General features: G+C 44.7%; 1 protein-coding gene across 7 annotated transcripts in view; it reads right to left on the bottom strand.

Moving 5' to 3' along the window:
- Positions 1–9,796: 9,796 nt before the first annotated feature.
- LOC119163012 (uncharacterized) overlaps positions 9,797–26,941 on the bottom strand; it is a 434,320-nt gene continuing 417,175 nt past the window's right edge. For all 7 annotated transcript variants that reach the window (XM_075882725.1, XM_075882727.1, XM_037414895.2 and 4 more), the window contains 2 exons: positions 21,781–21,851; positions 9,797–10,252 (listed from right to left, as the gene is read on the bottom strand). In XM_075882725.1, the coding sequence (XP_075738840.1) occupies positions 10,051–10,252; positions 21,781–21,851 (273 nt within the window). In that variant the 3' untranslated portion in view covers positions 9,797–10,050. The remainder of the gene's footprint in view (positions 10,253–21,780; positions 21,852–26,941) is intronic.

Here is a 26,941-nt window from a genome sequence, read left to right as displayed (position 1 = left end):
ACATCGGTGCATAATATATCGTCTACTGCAGCCTTCCTACCTCCCATGTTAATTGCCCTCAGTACTGTTGCAAATGATCAGATCACACACATATCCATGATCATTTTGCCTGTTGAATCAGTATACCTATCTGTATCTTCTACTTGCACATTCATATCTTCTAGTATAATTATCTCGCGCTCTCCTCCCAATTCCTGAATGTCCTTTGATATACACTCCACCACTGCCTGGTTTTCCTCTCTGGCCGTTTGCTCCCGTCCAAAAGTACACCAAACCAAGGAGTGTCATCTGCCCAGATACTTTCCCTCTTAACCATAAATGTTCAACGCATCCCTGCTTGAATCTTTTCCGACCCATACTTTTATGCACCAACTCCACCCCCCCTTTTGCTGCCTTCTGTTCTATTGCTATGTTTTCATAGTAGTCCTGATTGCAAAGTGGTTGCTCTATGCCCTGAAGATGTGTCTCCACAACCCCATATACCACCAGCTCCTCCTGCCTTGACTGCTATTCTATCTCTTCTCACTTAAACCTATTCCTGCCACCCTGCATGTTAATATAGCCTACGCCTGACTTAGCTCGGCCCTTGTGCTTACGTCGATTTCTTCTCCCACAGACCCCGCATGGCTTCACAGCGCCGCGGCGCGGAAGTCCACCACAAAAGGCCCTCACTCCTTCTATGTATTGGCGTGGTGCTTTGGACACTCCTCCATATTATAGGCCACTATTTCAGGTGGCAGCGCAGACCAGAAAACAAACAGTCGTGCACTGGTCGTGGAAGGCACATGGATATGTTGAAACCCATTACAGAAAGTTTACCGAGTACCGTCAATGAGGTGTTGAAAAATCTTGAGTTACACAACTGCAGGGACAAACCTTTACTTACACCAAGGAAGGTTTCGTGGAGTGCGTTGTACGTACCTTGTTTTCCCATGAACGCTGATGAATGCATATTGTTCACTGTTGCACATGCTAAAATGTTACTTATGTGGTCTTCGTTTTATCTAAACATGGATCGATTAACTCTCGAAAAAACAGTTTATTGCTGCAAGCGTGTGTGATCAGCGTTGTCACTTCGCTTGGCCTGTACATGGAATCACAACTTACTGAAGTATTTGTGGCGAGATCGGGCTATAGGTGGCAGCAACGTCTCGCGCAAGTGTGGATATGCAGCCCGCGCGGCGCATATACATGCAGCAGCGCTTCATTGTGCAAGGTTAGAGCCGACTGTCAGCGGATAAAATGCGTTGACTACAGTGTTAATATCTACGCTCTTCTCTACTGAATCCGTGCACAACGCCTATGCAACGTTAACATTACCTGCGAGTAAATCGCATTCTGCTTTTCATAGCGATGCGGGCGACCTTCTTCACGCTTTCGCACTAAATCACGCCTTTCCTGTGTTTGTACGTGGTTAGCTTGTGTTCCCCCTGCTACGCACTGCTGTATAGCGTGACTGAAGTACTTATTTGCATCTTTGTCATCTGCATACTCTAAAAAAGAGAAAAAGAAAGATCGTAGAAAGCCCGCACATCTGTGCAGTTGGTTGAGTACCACCTTTAGCACTTTATAAGCATATAATTTTTTTTCTCTCATTCTTTTCACCATCAAATGTGGGACAGCCAATAAGTCTAGTCAGGAAAGTTTTGTGACTGACTGCGCTTTGTGCTACACTGCATTTACCACGTGTACGCACATGTTCATGCACCAGTGAAAATATAAAAATATTATATAAGACTTCAGCAGAAAGCTTTCATTGAAGGATTACGTGCATATTAGTACTACAACAAAGGCCTGGTTAATGGGACAAGCACGTTTTTTTTTTTCCGGGACAAAAAATTACCATTGCCTTTTGTCGGTCACTAATATGGCACACAAACGCTGAAAAAAAATGAAAAAAGATGTAAATTTTAGTGAAATTATGCGACATTATATATACAGCGTGCCGTCTGAATGAATTTCAAGGTCTCGACTTTGCAAAGTGTTCCGAAATCTAAGAACACGGTTGCGCACAGTAACTCTGTTTTAAGTACAGTGTAAGTACCGAAGTTTCACAGTTTGTGATTGTAATATTTACATAGAAATATAGTAATATTTCTGTGCAGTGGTAGCACAGTCAGACAAACACAACTCACAACTAAGGCTCCTCACATGATCGATAAACAATATGTATACAGTGCTGTAATTGTATACCTACCAATAGCGCGCATGTGCATGACCAAGAGCTCGTTTTTTTTTTTACACCCGAGTCACCCTAAAATGCTGCATTCACACGGCATTTATTAGTCTTCATGTTTGGGAGGATGCCAAGAGCATTTTGCGATGTGCTTGAAACAGAAAGTGGCACCCACTCTGAAATTATTCTGGTGAATGAAGGGTACGACGACAACAGCACTCTGGAAAGTTGCACTCGCCGATCTTATTACAATGCATTAGCAACAGAGCAAGACCAAATGCTTTCGTACGTCGTTTCAGGCATACGTAGAAACAGTTACACTCGCGCTAACATGACCGGACAAACCATGCTTGGAGAACCTGCATGACGTACGCGCACATAGAAACACGACGAGTCTAGCAGACGATGCAAAGAGCAATCCACACTTCACCGTTTCGGCCAGTTGCCCCCAGGCTTGAACTCGCGGCCAATAGTACGCAATATATCTACGAGCTTGTAGTATGTAGTCTACTGTAATATACTATATGGAAACGAGATAAATTGAGAAAGGGGGCTGCTGCAGCGAGCGGGGTCAGCCACGACGTAGAAGCAGACGACGACGGTGTCGTCTGCTATGCGGAATGCCCGCCGCCATATCAAAACGCCCTTGTGCTTTTGAAATCTACTTAATTTTATGCACAGAAATAAATTATACAATCATCTTAGTTGTTATTTGTTCGAAAAAGTTATTGGAGAGTAAAAAATTATAAAATCTTGTAGTTATATGTAAAATAGTAATATTCCAATCTTTTTACGATTACCGACAGAATCCATAGGGCGTCATCATCGCGTCCAATTTTCGTCCCCATTGGCTCTATGGGTATGTCACTTTCTTGTTTTAGCAGCTCCTAAGTCGCTCCTGCTGAGCAGCGCCACCTGTTCATTGTACGGAGCCTATAGGGCATGGACCCTATGGGGAGCTTTTCCTCTAGAGTTTATATATTAACCCTGTGGTCTGTAACCATCGAAGTGCTACTATCTTGGAATGTTGTTATTGTTGCTATTGCAATAAATGAAAGAAGTGCTAAATATATCAGTTTAGATCAGTCAAATTCTCGCAGCATAAATCATAAACAAGTATTCACAGATAATATTCAAAACAAAATTGTCTGATGTTTACATCAATTACTTTTACAAAAAGTAATATGATCATTTAGGTAATTTAATGACCACAGAAAAAAGCATTTCTAAGTTTGTTTACCAGATGGCATTCATGCATCGTGAGGTGAGGCGCCTTCGTCGAGGTCGGACGTGTTTTTGGAGAGCTCCGGAATGACAGCTACAGATAAGTGTTTTTGCATGTTTCCAGCTTGCCTCTGTATGTAGCGTTATGAGAACGTAAGGCGCTAGCGTAAAGCTTGATTAGGTCTAGTACGGTGTACGTTTTTTTTCTTTTTTTTTTTTTAGTATTCTGTACTCTGTCTTTTTTTTTTTCTCCAGCCACCACGTGGCTGAGGCCTGCGTGTAGACCGACCACGTGCATGCGCAGGTGCTGTGAAGTGTAGCGTATTTATTTATTATTGTGGTTCTTTTTGGCTTAGACCAGTGTATTTTAGTACAGTTTTCTAACACGTGGGCATCGGTAAACTGAGCTAGCCATGGTCAAAAAGACCGTAAAGTGTTCAGAGTGCGGGATAGGGTGGAAGGTGGAAATTAGTGCGGAAGAGAAAGCAGAAGATGACGCCAAGTGTAGACAGTGCGAGTTCGAGGAGAAAATGAAAAACATGATGGCGGTCCAGAGTGGGCTCATGGAGAAAATCGCAGAGCTGGAGAATGCATTGGCGAAGGAGCGAGAGAAAACGTCAGCCATGGAGGAAAGGCTCCGGGCAGCCGAGAAGGGCCTATCGAAGGTCGTGAAAGGGAACGAAGACGCAGGTGACGGCGGAAGCATTATGGCGACGACCCCCCGTGCGGGAGAGATGAGGGAAACAGGCATGACAAAGGCAGATACATTGGCCACAGGGCCCAGCTACCGGGAAGTAGTTTTGAGGGAGGGAGGGAGCAAACCAGCAGCCGTGACTCACGCTAGTCACCTAGTCAGCAGCCAGGTGCAGGTTTCAGAAGGAATGTCTGAACAGGTCATCATCGCCGGTGACTCAAATTTAGTCCGATGCGCAGCGGCAATCAAAGAAAAGGTGAAAGGCGACAAGAGAGTTGCGATAGGGACGTTCCCAGGACAAACGCTGGGGACAGTAATGAGTCAAGCGGGTGAACAACTCGCAGCTAAAGCTAACAATCGTAACCTCGTCGTAATTGCGGGAGGGTTAAATGACGTCCTGAAAAAAGAATCGTCAGGACTAGCGACGACCTTGGCGAAAGGGGTGGATGACATGCGCACCGTGTCCCCCCAGGTGCAAATTGTAGTATGCACAGTACCGGAAGTACCAGTACGCAACGTCAACCTGCAAAGAGCGGTTGTCGACGCAAACAAAGAGATATGGCGAATTAGTCGAGAGAAGGGTTTCGAGGTAGTGGATTTAAACAGGGAAGTGCACAGGTGGGGTGGATTCCAAAGAGACAAGATTCATTTCGATAAGAGGCTTGGACACGAGGTGGGCTGGCGACTGGCAGGACGCGCAGTAGCTTTTTTGGGGGGCTCACGGGCCCTTCGGAGTCCGGGGTAGCTCGTAACAGGGAAAACAACCAGGAGGACGCTTTGACAGGTAGAATTGCGAAAAACCAGAAAAAAGGTAAAAGAAAAAGGAAAAAGGCGCGTGTTGCAATTAGTTACATAAACATGCAGGGTGGCAGAAAGAAGGCAAAATGGTTAGAGATTGAGGAGCAGTTAAACAAAGAACAGATAGGCGTGTATGCGGTTACAGAAACACACCTTAGAGACTTGGAAGAGCCACCACATATTAAAAATTATGTTTGGGAAGGGTGTCACAGGACCATATCGGAAAGGAAAGGTGGGGGTGTAGGAATGCTAATTCACCGCGGAGCCAAATGGGTTAGAGTGAAACAGACGTGTTCAGAGCACCTCTGGGTTCTGGGCACAGTAGGTGGAAAGGAAACGTGGCTAGGGGTAGCCTACTTGTGGACGGGGAATAACTGCAGAGAAAAGAATCAGGAGATAGTGGATTGCATGAGTGCGGATATTAAGGAATTTGGTAATGGGGCCGAAATCATCCTTCTAGGGGACATGAATGCCCACATACATGACCTTGACGGATATTCAGACACCAATGGGAAGTTATTACTAGATCTTTGCGAGCAACATAGTCTGGAGATAGTTAACACGGGGCCTAAATGTGACGGCCAGATCACATGGGAAGTCGGAAACAAGCAATCAAGTATTGATTATTGTCTCATGACTGAAGGAATTTACCACAAACTGACAGAAATGAGGATAGACGAGGAAGGCATTAACAGCTTGGGTAGTGATCATAAACGAATAACATTACAAATGGGATACGAAACTGAAAATATGAGCATGGAATCAAAGTCTTGCAGCTCGTATTTAAATGACAAACAAATAATAAATATAGCCGCAAGAGTCGAGGAAGAAGTAGGCGAAATACCAGGCAAGGACTGGGAGTATAGTGAGCTGTTACATCTAATGACGAAGGAGATAGGGAAAGAGAAGAAAACTGTTTGCTGGAAAGGAAAAAGGAAGCCAAAAAGTTGGTGGAACAAGGAAATCCGGGAGGCGATCGAGAAGCGACGCGAAGCATCACGGGAGCATAGAAAGGCAAAAAAGGAGAAGCGGCCGCAGGACGAAGTCAAAAAAATATGGGAAATATATTTAGAGAAAAAAATCCCTTGTACAGAAATTGGTAGAGGCAAAAATTAAAGGTGAAAGTGAACGCTGGATGACAGAGATACACGAAAAAAAGGAGGCCGCGCCTAGGATTTTTTGGAGCCACATAAAGGCGCTAGGTAGGAAGTCTGTCACAACGCAACAACATATTCTAGATGAAGGAGGAAATCAATTGGAAGGGTACGAAGCGCTAGGTTACATCCAAAAGGTAACAGCCGATTCGTTTCAAAAGAGCGTCCAGGGGATCTCCCCGGTGAGTAAAAGTGTGGTGGAGAAAGCAACAGAGGAAGAGCTAGTACTTGATAATTTCAACTGGAAAAAGGCCGAAGGAAAAATTCCAAAGCGCACTGCCGCGGGTTTAGATGGGATTCCCGTTAGCCTCATTAACGAACTAGGACATAACACTAAAGAAGCATTGTTAAAAGCAGTAGAAAAAAGCTTAAAGGACGGACAAATACCGGACAGTTGGCGACAAAGTAGAATGAACTTAATCTATAAAGGCAAGGGAGAAAAGGACAAGATTCGCTCGTATAGACCACTAACCATTACATCGGTACTATACAGGTTGGCGATGCAAGCAGTAAAAATGAAAATAGAAACATGGGCCGAACATAACGATATTTTGAGAGAACTTCAGAACGGATTTCGAGTCGACAGGCGGTTAGACGATAACCTGTTTGTTCTCACTCAGTGTATAGAAATATCTAAAATAGAGAATAGGCCCTTGTACGTGGCTTTTCTAGACATCACTGGGGCATACGACAACGTTAATCAGAAAATTTTGTGGGATATATTGAAAGGAATGGGCATGGGCGACGACTGTATACAGCCTTTGAGGGAGATATACCGAGAAAATACAGTTTGCATAGAGTGGGAAGGAATGCGTAGCAAAGAGAACGTTGAGGTTAGCAGGGGTCTGAGACAGGGATGTCCTTTGTCCCCACTGTTATTCATGCTGTACATGGTGAGTATGGAAAAAGTGCTAGAAGGTAGCAACATTGGTTTTAATCTGTCACACAAACAAAGCGGCATGATGATTGAGCAGAAGCTTCCAGGTTTATTTTATGCGGACGATATCGTCTTATTTGCGGACAGTCGAGATGATATACAGCAGCTGGCGAATATATGCGGAAGGGAAGGTGAAGCTCTTGGACTAGGATTCAGTGTAACGAAGTGTGGTTTGATGGTATTTAATGATCCCTGTGATCAGACGGTGTCCATACAAGGCCAAGAAATACCGAGGGTAAGTGAATACAAGTACCTTGGAGTATGGGTAAATGAGAGTGATAGATACATGGAGGTACAGGAAAAAGCCTCGGCAGCAAAAGGAAAGAGGAATGCGGCAATAATGAAGCACAGAGCGTTGTGGGGATACAATAGGTATGAGGTGCTTCGAGGTCTGTGGAAGGGTGTAATGGTTCCAGGGCTTACTTTTGGGAACTCAGTGGTGTGCATGAGGGCAGAGGTGCAATCGGGAATGGATGTAAATCAAAGGACTGTGGGACGCCTCGCGTTGGGTGCTCACGGGAAGACGACAAACGGGGCTGTAAAGGGCGATATGGGGTGGGCAGGTTTTGAGGCGAGGGAAGCGCAGAGCAAAATAAGGTTCGAAGAAAGGCTAAGAAATATGAAGGAGAGTAGATGGGCAGAGAAGGTGTTCCGTTATTTGTATAGGAAGAGCGTGGACACACAATGGAGAAAAAGAACTAGAAAACTCACTAGTAAATATACGGCTGGTATTGTGAGCCATATGTCAACAAAGAGCGTTAAGGGAAAAGTCAGGGAGGCGGAGAGGATTTACTGGATGGCAGCTATGGAGAAAAAACCGGCTTTGAGTAACTACCGAAAGGGCAAAAATGAAATAAGGAGGGAGGCATTTTACGATAATTCAAGGGGAAGCGCTTTACTGTTTGAAGCGAGATCGGGTTGCCTTAGAACGCGTAGTTATAAAGCAAAATTCAGTAAAGAAGAAGAACAATGCACATGCTGCGGGAAAGATAAGGAAACGGCGGAGCATGTTCTGATTGAATGTGGAGATATCCACCCAGGTGTACGTTTGGGCACGAGCCTACAGGAAGCCTTGGGTTTTAGGGACAACAATGGAAAGCTGAACACACCCGCGATTGAAATAAGTAAGAGACGGTTAGAGTATTGGTGGCAGAAAATTAGAGAGAAAGGACAAAAATAAATATTGGAAAAATAAAATATGGACAGTGTGCCGTAAATGGCAGAGAACTTAAGCTGAAAATTTACCTTTTTTTCATTAAGATAGAATTTATCGAAGTAGAGGCATTAGGCCAACATAAAAAAAAAAAAGAAAAAAGGTTTTTTTTTTGTTTTTTTTTTGTCGAGCCTGGTGGCATACTTGTCACCACCCCGTTATAAAGGGGACGCTCATAGCATCCATCCATCCATCCAACATTCAGGAGCGAGTTTGTGCACTTGCACCTCGTGGTCCGTGTTTCTTGTTGCCATGAGCGAACAACTTTATTTTATGTGACAGTCTATTACTGCGATGCAACAGAGATCCACAAAACAAAAAAAAAAAATGCCAAGGGTTATGCAGTGGCAAGCAACATCAGGCAAAAGCTGTGCATCGTTCCATCAAGGTGGCACACGAGTGGTTATGGGTTTCAATGCATGGGCCCTATCGGCACCTTTTCCCGTAGAGTCTGTATATTAAATCTGTGTGCCAGCTTTTGCTGGGCTCTTCAGAGATTCGGACACAACTACAGCTTCTTTTGAGCACCGTTACTACCTTCTAGTACACTGTACCGTTACTGTCATCCCATTCTTCATTTCTGAATGCTCCCATCAAGTTATTAACTTTGGTGTCACATAACTTTACAAAAAAACTGGCGTAAAAGAATACAATTATGCCAGGGAGAGATGCTTTTTTGCAGTCTTTTCACGTTGAGAGTGCGGCACAGAGATATCGCGCGCACCAGAGATCACAGCCTCGACTTGACCAAACCTCTTACCATTTTATGAAACCGAAAACACTATGTTTCAGTCACGTTTTGGGTCATGGGGCTTGATGGTTGTAGCACGCTATGACTTAATCGGGTGCTATGGCGCAGTATGACACTGATATAAACGAGTTTGACGCAACAGGGGTGGATCGGCTCAGGTTGGCGCAGGTAAAGTTTGACGCATAGTGGCACCAATGGCGCAGCTGTTCCACCCCTACATTTTGTCGCTACTTCAACACTCATAAATGTTCATATAAGACATGGCTCAAGAAGGCAGCAATGTTTATTTACAGCTTCAGGCATGGGAAGAACAGGCGCTTCTTCACATCTCTGCCACGGCTCCCTACATACAGTGTTGGCGGCTGCTCATACAGACACACGAATGAGCCCAGGTTATATAAAATAAGTTATCACACAGTTTTTCAACAATTTAGCTTTCTTTCTTTTTTTTTCTTTTCGAGAGAAATATTAAAGAGGCATGGCCTACCATATCAATGAGCATAACAACAGGATTGAGACGTGGGAGCTCACGTCAACATCAAAAAGAAAATAAAAGATGGACAAAACCAGAGCAGGGCCGTTTGATAAATGGCAACTAGCAGAAGTATTGTACCACCATGAGTAGAGGTTATTCGTACCCAGACGTGACCCAAACTAAGACTGTTCTTTGCCATGAAGCAACAGATCAAAGCTGCGCATTTTGAAAGGCATGTCATGCAGCAGTTGCAAATAAAAATATACAGAACACAGAAACATGTGTTTCCGAATTTTTGTAGCAGCTGCCCGATTTGGGTGTGCTATACTGCTCTGGTGTTGTACAGCTGGCAAAAAATTAAAAACACCTGTACATGTCTGAATCAACATCGGTGCTGATTTATAGACTCGGGTTCTTATGTACACTATTTACAAATGCACAGGTATAAAAAACGGTGCTCACACTGCAGTGCAACAGAAGCATTGTAAGGATGGCCATTACTCCAGACCTCAACAGATTTTGTCGCAATGGCCACCCGGATGAGACACCGGAAATCATGACATGAAAACAGACGGGACATGCTGGGAGACTATGTATAGCTATGTACACAATGGATGCAAACACAGTGTCAACAAAACCCCTTGGAATTGTCTGACAGCCAGAACCACAGGGTGGTGTTTTTGAGCACACAGCTGGCCACTCGGAGAGGGGCCACTATGACGGCGGCACCACTGGGCTTAGTTGTGGGAGAAGTAACCGGGTCGATGCGATGCTGGCACGCTGGCTGGTGCAGATTCCAAAGTCTGCAGAGGGGTGCCGAAGGGTAGAACCTGCACACAACAGCTGAACATCACACTTATGTCGGTCACGCACAACTCTTGTAGTCCTCCAATACGCTGATTGGCATGTTTTGATCGGTAACGCTACTGAGGACATGTGAAAACTGAACTGCAAAAGGTTATATCAGTCCAAAATATGCAGTAGAAGTTGTCGACTGTAAACTCCGCCCCGAATGTCATTTTGTAATAATGTGCATGACATCGCAAGCCGTAAGGAGCACTGCCGTTGTCTGCTACCAACAGCACCTTCGCAAGCGGTCAGTGTGACTATGTTGAGAGTGTTGCTTGCCACGTGGTTCACACATGTCAGTGTGCTGCAAGTGTTGGGGTGTGTTATAAGTACCATCATCATGTTGTCGAATCCATCATCACTTCACGATTTCGCTAGTGGTTCGTCGAGCAGCAGAACCAGCGACCACGCCGTGTACGCTGTGCATTTTGACTTTGAACCCATTGCCACCAGCTCAAGCTAAAAAGGAAGCGTCGGAATCATCGCTGCTCGCCGAACACAGTTTGGTGGACTCACTGTCTGCGTCACTCATATTGCTGTTCCACTTCCCCGAGGTGTCTGCCGTCATCGACGGCATGCCTGAAAGGTGCACAGGCGAGTCGACTTTCAGTGTGTCCAAATAAAATACCGATGGCTACATGAGGGCTCATCTTTGCCACTAGAGCTCGTATCACTACGACTAGCCTTTGCTAAATTCAGACTTAATTCGATGCCACGAACCAGTAAAATGAAGGCAAAGTCACAACCCAACAAAACATTGATTGATTGATTGATATGTAGGGTTTAACGTCCCAAAACCACCTTATGATTATGATCATCGTAACATTGTACGATTATGAACAAAACATTGTATATAACTGTACACCGCTTGGTCAATCATTTACATGCGTGAGTGGTCAGTGTCATGGGTGATTTACGGTAACACTGAATGATCCTACTGTTTTGCCCACTCATCACCATTCACTTCTTGCATACGCCGCGATTTTGTTTTGTATTTTTCTTTTCTCCCAAGTTATGGAAATGCCCTTAAGGCATGCCATACAGCTCCACAGAATCACCAGCAGAGGTGGTTTCTATGAAAGTGCTTTTCTTAAAAGAAGTAGGTGCAATACTATTCACCTTAAGTTTAAATTTTTTTTGCACTGGTTCTGTAAAAAGAAAAACAAAAGAAAAACAAACATTCTCATAATGCTCGGCACAAGCGAGAATCCATCTCTACAGGAGTTCCCTGTACAGCAAGAACCTACAAACCACAGCTTACCACCCAAAGACCGATGGCCTCACTGAACATATACATAAGACCAATGCTGGACAAGTACGTTTGATGTCAAACATTTGCCAACCTAGCAGAATGAAAATTCAGGAGATTGCAGAGAAAGAAAGAGAGTAGGTTTTTTTTATATCGGGAATTACCGAGATATTTGTGATTCGCTGTTGTTGCTTCCGTCCTCTGCGATTGCAAAAGCACGGCGTTTTAGAGCCTCAACCATTGTGTTTTCAGCATCTGCAGCAATTTCCCCGATGATGTGAGTTATTTCCGTACATTTGCACCCCCACCGGTGTCCTGATACTTCAGCACATTTTGCGAAACAACCTGCGTAGCTGAAAGTTGGGTTTTGCAAGAAATCTCGTGAATAGGCATCCTGCACAAAACCCACTGTCTTCGCAGTTCTTTCGGAAGAAACTTCCAACGTTGCCCTGCCCTTCCATGCATGAATGTAGTTCTGATGTTTCTGTTAAGTGCTGTGTACCTTTACATGGACCTTGCTGCCATGCGAAACAGCAACATCACATCACAGGCGCACGTGATGCAGAGTCCGTACTTGTTACTTTTCCACAAAGCATGAAAACTCAGCTGTGTATGAGCCCAGAAACACTTGCAAGTACTTTGCTTTTGACACCACCATCGACTTTCCAACTGAACTCAGGGGGGAAACACGAAACCCCCCCAACCACGTAACAAACACAACTGACGCCTAGGCAGGCGGCATAGACCTACCGTATATACTCGTGTAAGGGCCGCCCTCGTGTAAGGGCCGCACCCCAACTTTGAAAGCGGATATTTCGAAAAAAAAAAAAAAAAAAGTTCAAAATGTCCCGCCAGAAAAGTGTAGTTAGTTCATTTACAGCCAGATGGCGCTGCACGCTTTTCCGCTTTTATTCTACTTCCGCCGACGCGCCGACCACGCTGTTGACAGCGCGCCGCCATATTTGCCTTGTGCGGCCTCTTTGTTGGCATCGTTCCTAGCATCGTGTCGATACGTTGGCAGCGCGACTTCAGATCGGTGTCGTCGGTGTCACTTTGTTGGTTGTAGTGAACCCTGCAGAAGCCAGCGCACGTGACGGACGATGGGCCGGCATCTGAGATCATTCACTGCAGCATTTAAGCTGCAAGTGATTGACTATGCCGAGGAGCACGGGAAGCGGGAAGCTGGACGAAAGTACGACGTCGATGAGAAGCGCGTGCGTTACTGGATGAATCAGAAAGATGCCCTCGCCGCTACTAACAGGAGCCGAAAGGCGTTTCGCGGGAAAAAGTGCAAGTACCCGCAACTCGAAAGCGAGCTCGTCAACTACGTCGTCGACACACGAAGGGACGGCTACGCCGTATCGACTGACATGATACGCGTCAAAGCCCTCAGCATCGCTCGCCACATGGAAATACCCCCGGCACAATTCAAGGCAAGTCGGGGCTGGGCTACGCGGTTTATGAACCGTAACCAGCTTTCTATTCGGCGCCGAACGACGATTTGCCAAAAACTGCCGCGCGAGTACGAAGACCACGTCATTAAGTTTCATCGCTTCGTGAATGCTCTCAGGAGGGAGCATGAATACGACCTGTCCCAAATTGGGAATGCGGACCAGACACCTGTGTGGTTCGATGCACCGGAAAGCACCACAGTGGATTTAAAAGGTGCGAAAAGTGTGTCTGTGCGCACGACTGGTGCAGAACGCCAAAGGTGCACTGTGATGTTGTGCATCACGGCAGACGGCAGGAGGCTTCCGCCGTACGTCGTATTTAAAAGGAAGACTCTCCCAAAAGAGAAGTTCCCTCAGGGAATCGTCGTACGTGCGCAAGAGAAGGGCTGGATGTCCGAGGAACTGGTCGTTGACTGGATTAAGACCGTCTGGGCAAACAGACCTGGAGGGCTGTTACAACGGAAAGCCCTCCTTGTTTTGGACAGCTTTAGGGGCCACTTGACCGACCGCGTCAAGAACCGAGTTGCCGCAACTCGTACGGACTTGGCCGTCATTCCCGGTGGCCTGACGAGTGTGCTGCAGCCGCTCGACGTATGCGTCAACAGACCATTCAAAGTGGAATTTCGCCGATGTTACTCTGAATGGATGGCTGGAGGCGTCCACGAGAAGACCCCTACAGGACGGCTGAAGCGGGCGTCGCTCCAACAGGTGTGTGAATGGATTTTGAATGCGTGGCGTGCCATGTCAGTAGAAGTAGTTGCTAAAAGCTTCAAGGTAACGGGAATTTCGAACTCCATGAACGGCACCGAAGATGACCGTCTCTGGGAAGACGCGGACGCCGAGGCGAGCTCCTCCGAGAACGAGGACAGCGAAATGGAATCCGAATAAAAACATTTCTGGCATGTCATTTGTGACTCTTGCACTCTGCTACTGTTGCATAAACAGTACAGACCTTTGGCCTGTACTGCCTGTACTAAATCGGCCTGATTCGTGTAAGGGCCGCACCTAGCAAAATTTTCGAAAAAAAAGTGCGGCCCTTACACGAGTATATACGGTAGTGTACAAAATGTGGGGGCCAAGACAGACGCAAAAGCTGCGATACCTTTTACCTCACTTTATTTCGGTACGGCGGCAAGTGCATCTAGCGACTGCCGGCCTTCGCCCATATGCGTGGCATATGTACTTAGTAGCCGTACTATACAGTACGGCTACAAAGAACTACCGTATTTACTCGCGTAATCCTCGCACTCGCATAATTCTCGCACCCCCCACATCGCCCAACAAAAATCCGATTTCTTTTTTCCTCGAGTAATTGTCGCACCCCCAAAAACTGCTGCAATAATGTCGTGTGCTTTTTCCAGCCACTGATGATGATAGCGCATGCCATCTGGCGCCATCTTTTAAGCATCAAGTGAACTACTGCACAGAGATTCAATCTAAGCCAAGCCGAAGTGGCCAGTGCGCGTTGCGGCGTGTTTTGTATGTAGTGTCGGTAATCTTATCACGTTATGAGGCGATACTGAAGCTGTACGGCTGATTTCTAGTTGCAAGTGATAGATCATGCACTAAACAACGGCAACAGGGCCGCCGGTAGGCCCTTCGGAGTCTACGAGTTTTGTGACTGCTACTGGTGACGGCAGCTGAAAGCCACCAAGACGCATTGGGCCTGCCATGTGCCTAAAACTGGGATTGATGATAAACTTTATTTTCAGAAGGAAACTGCGGGCGATTCTGTTAAATAGCCATCAGGCCAATACTGACGTGCCACACTTACCTTTTGAGGGCCCCTGTTGAGCGACAAACGCTTCCGCTACGCCCGCAAACTTTGCGTATGGTATGCTAATTCTCGACTATATGCTTTCACTTTTTGTGTCTCAAATAAATCTTGTCTTGTGTTGAACCTCTGCTTTTACTGTTGAGGTAAGTTTTAATTAGTACTTTTTAAAGCTTGCTGTTAGTTGCTGGTGTGAGAATCCCGATTTGCAGCAACTTCGTTTTCTTTTTCGCTCTGTATGTTTTCGTAGAAAGTTTTCCCCACGTAATTCTCGCACCCGCCAACTTTTCATCGGTTTTTTGGCAAAAAAAGTGCGAGGATTATGCGAGTAAATACGGCAATAGTGTAGCCGCGAGTGCTCTTCCACAGCATCACAACTGTTGCAAAAGAAAGGGTGTAGGCTGACCCATGCGAGCGATAAAAAAAAAAAAAAAAAAGAAAACTGCCTCTTGTGGCGGCCACTTTTAGGGAGTTTCGAGATAGCGCTCGTACAATTGGGAGATCGGGTAAAAATTTTAAGTCTCCCTAACAACGCGGGAGAGTTGGCAAGTATAGACATGGCATGCCATCTTCTGTACAGGACCTTCGAATGTAACAAGGCCGTAAGAGAAACGATGCTAGACAAGTTGGTCTACGGAAGGAAGCGTGCAGTGACACTTGACACCACGCAGCCAAACATCTCCCATGAAGAAAATCTTGATGTTTCTACCTATACACCGTGACTACTTTCTGTGGCAGCACAGCCAAAGCTACGTTTATATGTAGAGTTTTTTTTTCACCCCTGGTGAAAATTTCCTGCTGGCTTTCTGCTGGGAGCTGCTGGTTTATGGTGGAACGAGCAACTAACCTACTGGTTTCATGCTGGGTGCACTGGTTCCAGCAGTGTGCTTACTGGTCTTCCGTTAGTTCTAGCAGGGTGCCTAATGGTTTTATGCTGATCCCAGTAGGCAACCCATTGACTGTAATGGTCCCAGCAGGTTAATGGTTTTCTTCCATGATGCTGCTGAAACCAGCGGCTGACTTGCTGGTTTTCGGCTGGCTTGACCCAGTTCTATCAGTGAATGCACCAGTGACAATATATCATTGCATGCATTCTTAATTAAATCAGTCAAGGCAATAAAGCGGACTAATTGGTTGCAATAGCTGGCATTTGTTTCTGTAGTCCGAAAAATACAGTCAGGACAGAGCTATCTCTCTCAATCATGTATCCGTGTATTTATTTAGTTTATTTTTTTGCCCTATAAAAATGAATGCCAGTCATTATAAAAGACGATTTAGAATGTTTGCCACACGTGGTACGTCGTGCACATTTTACCCTGATCTCAAGTGCTCCCTATGGCTAAGTTCCTAAATAAGTACATCGCTGAGAAAAAACACACTTTTTTCGAGCTTTCAAAAGTTTGAATAAGAGGATACTGAATCCAGTACCCCGTTGGCACACAAATATTGCTACTTTAAACGTCTAACTTAGGTTTAATCATACTGAGCAAACAAGTGGCTCAACGCCATTGCGGTTGATTACTCGTGCAACTTAGTGTTCTTGTTCTGACCATTTACCAATCACTGTTAAGATCAGACCGCAGTGAGCTCACTCTCACCTGCTACAATGCTGCTAGAGAGGCTAATGCCACCATAACGAACACCGCATTGCTAGCATTGCCAAGCACTGAATTTGCCGCCATTCTCATTCCCTCCTCAGTAGTATTAGTCTCATATCTATTCTTGATGTTTTTTTAAAATGCGGAACAGTTACCTATTAACAATGCAAATTCTGCAGAATAAAAAGTTGTACCATTTATTTACAGGTAAAACAATCAGAAATAGTGATCCAATATAACATATAAATTATCATGACGCCTTAGCGCTGTAGTTTAATACTACACATGCTGTACCCTTCTTGTGACTATCGTGACTTGTGTTTCTTTGTTTCGTTCCGCGTGTTAGTAGCAAGTTTCCTCTAGAATCTGTGCGACATTAACATGAAATAGTTTATATTTGCATCAGTTTCATCTCTGAAAAGTGTAGCAAGTGAATATCAGCCTATTTCAGCTGTTTTTGGTGCTGTATGCAGGGTCTTGATTTCGTGAGTGCAGATCGAGGCCTACCACTTTTCACAGCCTTCAATCTTCCATGCAGATAAGTTGCATTATTTATTTCAAATATAAGCGAATCGTGCATATCGCAAAAGTTTCTGTGCTTTATAAAGCTCACTGTCATTGTATGTTGGTGCAAGCGATGTTAAATGAATGCGCATATGTATGCCAGTTGGTGTAAGCCATGTTCCTACAGTCACCATGTAATGTATAAACACAGTGCTTAATTCTTCTTTGCTGAGTGAACTAACGGCGCTGTAGACATGCAAAAGCTAATTCACTTGATATTCATGTCCTCGTGCGCACTGCTTCTTGTGAATGGGCGGCAAGTAGCACTTTTTTCAGATTGATATCTGCAGTCACAGTCTGCATGGACAATGAATCTTTTGTTTTGTTATACATTGCCTGCATCCCTAGGCAACTCTCTACAGTACAGACACCTGTGATGTGAATCAAGGTCCCCTGTGGAATCCCATCCAGAATTATTCAATACATTGAGCGCAACCGGAATCTGGAAGATTACCTATTTAAAGTGTATAACAGATTTTTAATAAAATACAATTATTATTACTTCGGATCAACATTTGTGTATTATGCGTGTACAAAACAGACTTTCGAAAAAGCAGCACCTTTAGAACTACCTGCTCTTGAGGGGAACAAACTTAACCTGCACATTGGTACCTCTCTAAGTCAAAGTATTATGAAAATTGAATGTGACGATTGTTCAGCTGTGAAGGGACTAACTTCCAGTTAGAAACAGGCCAGATTTCACCTGGTTCGAGCTGGAATAAAGCTTGCAGCTGACAATATGCAGCTCGAATTTGGCTTATTGCCAGCTTCTTTGCTTGGAGGTGTGCTCTCTGTCGCTAAGTTACAAGTTGGCCGACTGGGAATGCATTAATAAACCAGTACGTCTACTGCAGGACAAAGGCCTCTCTCATGTTCTGCCAGTCAACTCAGTCCTGTGCTTGCTGCTGCCACTTTACACCTGTAAACTTCCTAATCACATCTGTCCACTTAACTTTCTGTCTCCCCCTCACTCGCTTGCCTTCTCTGAGAATCCAGTCAGTTATCCTTAATGACCAGCGGTTATCCTGCCTACGCACTACGTGCCCGGCCTATGTCCATTTATTCTTGATTTCAGCTATGATATCCTTAACTCTGGTTTGTTCCCTGATCCACTCTGCTCTCTCCTTGTCTCTTAAGATAGGTTACACCTATCATTTTCTTTTCCGTAGCTCACTGCGTCGTCCTCAATTTAAGCTGAACCCTTCTTGTAAGTCTCCAATTTTCTGCTAGCTCCATAGGTAAGTATCGGCAAGGTACAGCTGTTATGTACCCTCCTCTTGAGGGATAGTGGCAATCTACTAGTCATGATTTGAGAGTGCTTGCCGAATGTGCTCCACCCCATTCTTATTCTTCTAGTTACTTCAATCTCGTGGTGTGGCTTTGCGGTTATTACATGTCCTAACTATACGCAGTCTTTTAACAATTCAAGTGCACTGTTAATGCATAAGAAAGGATATTAGAAGAACTACAGGCCAGTCAGCTTGCTCTCTGTCATACACAAGCTTTTTACAAAGGTAATTGCTAATAGAATTAAGACAAGATTAGAATTCAATCAACCAAAGGAACAAGCAGGATTTCGAACAGGCTACTCAACAATCAACTGCATTCATCCGTACCAGCATTGGCCAATCACTGATGAGTGGAAACAGCTTGGATTCCCATCAGCTTCCGTTATCATTGGCCAATGCCCGGACAGCGTGACAGAAAAGGGCATGGCCTACAAGCAAAATATGGGCGAGATGGTAGCGAAAGCCTCAAATCTTCTTTTTTTTTTTTTAAGTGTGCGTTTCTGTTAGTTGTTGGCCATTATTAATAATTAGAATGAAACAAAAGTTTTTAAAAATAGCTGTGATATTTAATGTGGAGACTAAGGACTTTCCTGACGCATACCATAGTTGCTGGCCAATGCTCACAGAATTTGCCTAGTCATCAAGCATACTTACTTTTATGTATTATATACTATTCGACAGAAATTCCTGGCACACGAATACGTACAAGCAGTAAAAAAGGGAAGTGGTTAAAGCGGATGTGTTCGTTTCTTTGGTGCAGTTTGTCATGAATTCAGACGAGCAGCTACAGAATAGCCATGGCCGATCATTTTTCCGGTCATTAATTCAGTTCGCACTTGGCTCCTCCTACTGAATACCTCTTTTTTTTTTCCCCTTTCATCTAAAGAACCAGAAGTGTACCAGCAAGTGCACTGTGTGGTGTTTATATTGCACACTTTCAACTGCGCGCATGCAGTTTGGCCCATGCACAGCCCTACTACGCTAAAGGAAAATAGTTCAGCAAAGCATCCACAACGGCAATTTTCAGAAGCCCACAAACTGCAACGGCTGTAAAGTGCTTATGTAATAGTACAAAAGTAATCAAAAATACTGCAATTCATCTATTGTTAAGCCAGTACACAAACATGCACCGTTTATGCTCGCTTCCACTTTCCACCGCGCGCCGTCTCCGCCGTGTTCCCAAGTCGGGTGGATGTCATGGCTGTCACGGATGTGCAGTGACGAACTTTTTATTCAAGTTGAAATAGAAGGTGAGTAAGTATCATTAGTAGATGCATTTGCCCTTGTTCACTCAGTGCCATAAGTGAATTGGCGGTCAGGTTTATGGCGGCGAAAATAGCGCTTGTGTTAAGAAGCGGGTGCTGCGTAGTCCTAGCTGTATTCCTAGCTCGTCTAGGCGAGAATGCACATGGCATAGTTTTCTCATGTTACAAGCAGAAACCGCACATATTGGAAACGTTCTTCGGTACAGCGCTCGAGCACCGATTTAATTCGGCATATTTATTTAATGAGCGATACAATGTTTTCAGGGAAAACTTGAAACTAACTGAAATGTCCCGGCCCAGTCCGAAGGACAGCCGCCCAGCCACTGGTTGTGTATGCTGACGTGCGGTGCGTAGCCAGTTCCTGTTCATTTCTGGCGGGAGAGCCTCTCGCTGACGATGCATGCATCTTACTAACACACCATGCGATTTAGGGTTGGCGCCGGTGTGTTATTAGTTATTTCGAAATGATTAACTTGATCGTGCAGTCATACTTAAAAGGTAAAATAGATATGAAGGCTGGTGCTGAATGCGAGAAAGCCATGCGTTCATCTACCTTCTAAATTCAGCAGCGGGTGTATTTTTTTTTTTACGTAAAGCTTCAACGAAATAAGGTTCCTCAGTATTATTGGGTCTACTTTAGTGCAATTCCGCTCTTGAAAAAAAAAATGCTATGATGTAATCTTAGCTTCAGCAACTTCGCGATTTCATTTATTGATATTGAGAAAGTTGTCAATTCAGATGTTGGCACAGTTTGAAAGTTCCAGTTAGTCAATAAGTACGCAACGATGGCGAGCCATGCTATTCTGAAAGTAATGCATTTCTTCAGAATTTTCATTCTGTCGCAAATGATGCATCACCAGTTAAATTTATTATTAATAAGGTATATCTGTTCTATTTTCTTGCATTGAGTGAGTGCCACTCGTCAGACTATTTATAAATTACGTACAAACACGATTATTCCAGTAGCCCAGCAGGAACTTCATAAAATTTATGCAAAAAAAATGCTCTTTACAAGAAATGAATTGGGCCTAAATACTTACAGTGTTTTGTGAATTTAATCAAAATTTTCTACAACTTGCCAGCCCTACAAGTACTGCGTAGCATGTGCAATGAACATTTTGATGAACTGATGCTGTTTTGTTAAGGCAAGATTATCTTTCTGTTAGCACCACAACCACTGCATATAGTGCCGACTTTTCAAAGCTTTTAAACATATGCGTTACATTTAACAATTTTCTAATTTATGTATTGCTTTTTTTGTTACAGATAAGCTATTTGTTCTTCGAAAACGTCAGCAGTGCTGAATACGCCATGCACAGAAATCTCCATCATATTATATCTAATGTGGTTATAAAGAAGTACTGCTGGGCCGCTGAGATCAATTTTCCATTTAAAAACCTGCAAATGTGCTGCTGCTTCTGCTTGGTGTGCATCAACAGAAAACAAATAAATTGGCCGCCACACGAACAACTTTGCCTTAAAATGTATGACCGTAGCCCCATTTCCGTTTCATTTGGCAAATTTTATAACAGCAAGTTTAAACTAGCCCTTTGCAAAGGAACAGTGAAAATGCTACAGATGGGTGGCAAAACCTAACCTTTCAAAACCAACTAAGCGTGCATTGCAGCGCGGATTCACAAAACGAGGCATACACTTGGCACAACAGGCCCTTGCACTCCTCTGATGCAAAAAATTGTTACTGCCCTGACACGAGCAGGCACTCTCACGGTGGATAGAGAGATAAAGGGAGACAAACAGTAGAAGAGGGAGGCGACTGCATTAAGCAGGCTGGGGTAGAGTTCTAGGGATCGCCCTTGGAAGAAGGTTTTTGCACTTGCAGCTCGTGTATGACTGTGCTCACCAGAGGCGTGTGCCCGGTTGCTCGGGTAGGTCAGAGAGCCCAAAATTTGAGAGTAAATAGTTTTTTTTTTTAAAAAAAAGCTGGCTAAAAATTAGGCTTGTCAAAATGGTTGAGTGGGCGAGTTGGTGATTTACGATTGTTTGAAATAAGAGCAAAGATAGACAGGGATAAGGGCTTGTTCGATAAAGGCTTGTCCCTGTCCATGCTGTTCGCTCTTATTTCAAACAATCATAAATGTTAGGGGTGCGAAAATTCTGCGACTAAATATGGTGGATGGGGACGAAAGAAGGAGATACCCGTCGCATCACCAACTAGCTCACCAAGCCATTGTCGCGAACAAAAAAGGAGCTCTTCGCCTCTGTGTAGTCATTCCGGGGCAGCCCCTTTAAAAACGCCACACTTTGCACATGTTTTATTAAGCAGTGTGAGTTTGCAAGAGGAACAGAATGGTGCCCCACCTGGAGGGGTGGTGGCAAGTATCCACCATACGTGTTTGGGGGAGCCAGGGGCAGCAGGGCATCTTCAGGACCTGCGACCAAGCACGGGCATTATTCATACACGCACTTCCCGACAACAAAAACCGTATCCGCTATGTTCACAAAACCCCACCGCTCTGCCTCTGAACTGCGTTTCAAGAGCAGAGCCTTCTTAAAGTAGCATATGAGATATCTTTATATGCTATGCATCGTCTGGACCCACATAGTTTGAGGTATTTCTGAGTTGGCAAGTGCAAAAAAAAAAAAAAAAAAAAACCCGGTGACGCCACGGAGGTCTTCCGATATGGAGCAATTTTCTGAGCAGCAAAATTTTCATATTGAAGCACATTGGAGCAGCAAAACTTTCTATTTTCCAATGTTAATGATTTTCCAACGTCAATGATATCGCTGATTGCGCTAAAGGAGTGAAGTTACGGCTCTATGCCGATGCCTTAGTTATTTACACTTGCGGCAGAAGTTGATGATCAGCTCAAATTAAATAATACATTTAACAAAATAGCTCAGTGATGTGGCAGGTGGAGCACGAAAATTAATGTTAAGAACATGATTATAACTCATAAAAAGGTGATACTTAGTTTCAATTATAGACTAATGAGTTACGATTCAGTAGTGATGAATATCTGGGGTGGGGGTGACCTTTACAAGAGACATGAAATGGAATGTTCACATTGAAAACACGTGCACAAATACCTTCCAAACACCAGGATTCTTGTGAAGAAAACTGCCTGCAGGTTCATCGTATGTGAAGTTAACCGCATATAAAATATTAGTGAGGCCGCTTATTGAGTATGATAATATTGTGTGGAAACCACAAAAAAAAAAAAACAAAAAAAAAAAACAAAAAAAAAACAAGTTATACAAAAACTAGAAAGTATACAAAATACAGCATTAGGATTTATATATTCAAAGTGCTCTGGACATCAGCGCGTAAATGCACTTAGAAATCAAGCAGCATTGCCTACCCTTGCGTGTCGGTGTGCTGTGGCTGCTTTCAAGTTGCAAATGATCGATCATGCACTAAAGAATAGAAACAAAGCCGCTGGCAGGCACTTCAGAGTCTATGAGTTTTGTGTTCGCTACTGGTGACAGCAGCAGGAGCAGCTGAAAGCCACGAACATGACCCATAGGGCCTTCCGTAAGCCTAAGAATGGTGGCACTGCTCAATTACGTCAAGGCTCTGCCTTGGGACCCTATTAGGTAGAGGCTATTGTGTCTTCAAGTAAATCTTGCTTCGTGTTGAACCTGTGCCTTTATAGTTAATGAAAGATTTGATTAGTACTTCTCGGAGCTTGTAGTTAGTCACTGGCGTGAGAACCCAATTCGCAGCCACTTTTCGCGAGTTTCGAGATAGCATTCGTACAATCGGGGGATCGGGTGAAAAGACCTCTCAACCTAAGGTGGATGCGGAACTTGCACCGCTACACCGTTTAGAAAAATCAACGTTTATTCCTCCTCGTCCCCAACAACACGAGATAGCTGGCAGGTATAGACGTGGCATGCCATCTTCTGTACAGGACCTTCTAATGTAACAAGGCCGTATGAAAAACGATGCTAGACAAGCTGGTCCACCGAAGGAAGCGTGCAGCGACACTTGACACTATGAAGCCAAACATCTCTCATGAAAATCTTGATGTTTCTATCTATACCCCGTGACAACTTTCTGTGGCAGCACAGCCAAAGCTACGTAATGAAGCTTTTTTTTTTTTTTTTTCACCCCAGGTGAAAATTTCCTGCTGGCTTTCTGCTGGGAGCTGCTGGTTTCTGGTGGAACAACTTAGCGTGAGTGCGGCAAGCGTGGCGTCAAAGCAGTGCAAGGCGCTAACGCTGGAAAAAAAGGTTGCTTTAATTAAGGAAGTGGAGAAAGGAGTCCGAACGAAATCGAGCATTGCACAAGAATTCGGCATACCTTTCTCTACGCTTTCGACGGTGCTGAAAAAAAGCAGAAGGTGCTGGATGGATATCAGCAGAGCTTCTCCAGCCAGTGGAAGCGGGTTTGATGGTCGAAGTTCTCAGACGTTGAAGCGGCGTTGATGGTATGGCTGCAAAATGCCAGAGCGGCCAACCTTCCCATCACCACAGCAATAATGATAGAGAAGGCAGACGCTCTGGCCTTGCAAATGGGGCACATGAACTTCAGTTGCAGCAGCGGATCATTTGACCACTTCAAAAAAGGAACAATATTGTCACGTCGCTCCAGGGGTGTCGACAAGGTTTATTGACGTCTGAGCAACAGGGCTCTAACCAAGCGCGTCGGTTGGGCTTGTTTGCCAGAGTGGGGGCCCAAGCGCACTTCTTTCTTTATTTCGGTGTGCGCCTTCGCCTTGGCATACGTCCCACTACTAGAAGTAAGTGGCAATATTCCTCTTCAACAAAAAAAAAGAAAGAGCATCGTCCTGATGCTGTAAAGTTATTGCAAAAAAAAAAAAAAAGCCTAAACAATGAAAGAGGGCACCAATATTCAAATGCTACACGCGATAAGTTCACCAATGATGAAGCAATTGTCGAAGCACAAAAAAAAAAAAAAAACACAGGAAAAGTGGCCTTTTAGGAATGCGCAAAATAAGGCTTCATGCGCACCACGTGAACTATGTCAGAGGTCGGTTGTCTTGGTTGTACCCATCGTGACGACGTAGCGTCCGGAACCACTTCGTAGTTTACGTCTTTCACGCGACGTAATACTTTATTCGTCGAGAGCAGCATAGATAACTGCTACTTTTTCGAAGAGTACGTTCCCACTATAGATAACAAGATAGCCAAGAAAAACAGAAAAGCCCTGTTTACTACCGACAACTGCACAGACCACACCAATATAGAGAATTTGGAGGCAGTGACCATCGAGTTTCTGCCAGCAAACATGACATCTGTTCTGCAGCCAATGGACTAAGGTGTCATCAAAGTGGCCCGAAAAATCTACGAAAACAGCCTCTTCACAGAATTTTGTTGTCTTATGAAAATGGCAAAGGCTACGAAATTGATCTGCTGGGAGCAGTACACCTTCTCAGCAGAGCTTGGCAGCAAGTTCATGCAGCGGTTATCACCAACTACTTTGCGCGTGCTGGGTTTTCACGTGCCGCCAGTTTGCCAGAAGCAGAGACAGCAGAGACAAATGACTTCACAGACTTTGAGAAACTTTGTCAAGAGGTCATCAAGCTTACAGGTAATGGTGCCGCCGAAAATGACGTGACTTTTCTAGAGTACGCACTGCGTGAGCAGGATGTGGCGGTGACCAGAGAAATGACGGACGGCAAAGACGACGGCCTTCAGAAACAAGAAATGTGCTCCGCTTGCTCCAAAATAAGGTCGAGTGCAGCGACCGGGAAGATAGACTGATTTGATGTGTCAAGAAGCTGGAGGACACCTTCCTAGACCCGAGTACGACCGCAAAGCATTATTAAGCAGTTTTTCTCTGTTAAATAAAATGGCAGTGCGGCACAACCTACCTAAAGTCTCTTGTATGTTATTTTTTTCCCTTTAAACCTGCACGAGAAGAAAGAAAGAAACTGCCGCAGAAGAGCCAGTAGGTAGTACAGTTAAGCCTGGATATAATAATTAATAAATTCCTAAAAAAATTCGTTACAAAGAGGTTTTCGTTATATGCAGGTTCTGTATGAAAATTTGGAAAATAAATGTGCAAATTAAACAAAAGAGGGCTGAAGGCATACCTAACCCAACACACTTATTTTACAGTAAAAAAACTGCGTTATTATTGCGATAGCAATTATATGAACCCTATCGACGGGTTTTCGCCATCAACATCATGCTCCGTAACAAGTCCAAATTAATAACATGCCCCTGCGCATGGCAACTTTCACGAGCGCAAAAAAGCGCGCGAGCGCTACTGAAGCAGAGATCAAATGAGTCGGCCCATCCCTATCGCCTGGAAAGTGCATAAGATAATGTCTCCCACGTGTTATAACTGCTGTCGAATGCTCAAACAGAAAGTAAACCACCAGTCTTGAACTAGCATAAAACAATCAGGGGAAGGGGGATTGCTCGAGTAGCAATAATGAACTTGAATTTAAGGGCGGTCACAATCGCTGATACGCTTGCTATCTCAGCGAGTATCAGTGTGGTTTCAACGTGAAGGGATTGATTGATATGCTGGATTTAACCTCCCAAAACCACCATATGATTATGAGAGACGCCAACGTGAAGGGATTGTGTGAAAAGAGCACTTGTCCCTGGAGCGGCCGTATTTGCTCACACCAGCGTTTTGTAGGAGTTCCGCGATATCAGATTCAAAAGAGTTGGCTGCCAGCCTTACTTCTTATAACATTACAATTTTTTGCTATCGCGTTCATTGCATTGCATTCAATACCCCGTCATGTTGCGAGAACTAATCTGCTAATCGTGAAAGCTATCAGCCTGCGAATTCACAGCGCGGCACAAGACGGAAGCGCGTGATGAGTCGATTTCAGAAGATTCGTCGTCACTGTGGTCTCGGAGAGTTTCCATCAGCGCCTAATCTGACATCCGCTCGTTGGTGACGACACGGCCGTCTGAAATGAGGAAAAGTCACAGTTTCGCCGCAAGGGTCAAGCAATGAATGTGATAGCAACAACTTGGTATGTAACGCTACGAATGGCCAGCAAATCGAAACGTGGAGTGCGCTGCTCATGCACAAATGACGCACAAAAACATACACATGTGAAAAAGAAGATGTGCCTGCAGCAAGCAGCATCGCCAACGCCCGGCTCTCTCGGCTCGTGCTTCGGTTCGTTGCTGTGCCGATCACTGGACGGTTCCTCACGCTGTCTCGTTTTTGTCTTTAACGGCTAATAAACGTCCTCACATTTGGTGGAAGGTGCTGTTAATCCCCGTTGCTACACCCTGGAGCTGCGAAGCCGCACGTTACCACCTGTCATGACTGACAACGCCACTACATCGACGCCTTTGCCCCAGTTCAACTGCCCTGGCCATCCTAGGCTACGGTACCCGAAGGTCTTCAGCGGTGCGGATGGGACCGACGTCGAAGACTGGCTCGAGCACTACGAACTGGTGAGCGCCAATAATAAGTGGGATGAAGAGGACAAGCTGGGCCACGTCATATTTTATCTCACTGGCGTCGCCGAATTGTGGTTTAACAACCACAAACACAACATCCCCACATGGAGCGTCTTCA

This window comes from Rhipicephalus microplus, unplaced genomic scaffold (genome assembly GCF_043290135.1).
Source record: "Rhipicephalus microplus isolate Deutch F79 unplaced genomic scaffold, USDA_Rmic scaffold_13, whole genome shotgun sequence".
In the NCBI taxonomy this organism is placed as follows: Eukaryota; Metazoa; Arthropoda; class Arachnida; order Ixodida; family Ixodidae; genus Rhipicephalus; species Rhipicephalus microplus.
Note: the sequence above shows the minus strand (reverse complement) of the source record. Positions and strands in the feature narration are given on the sequence as shown.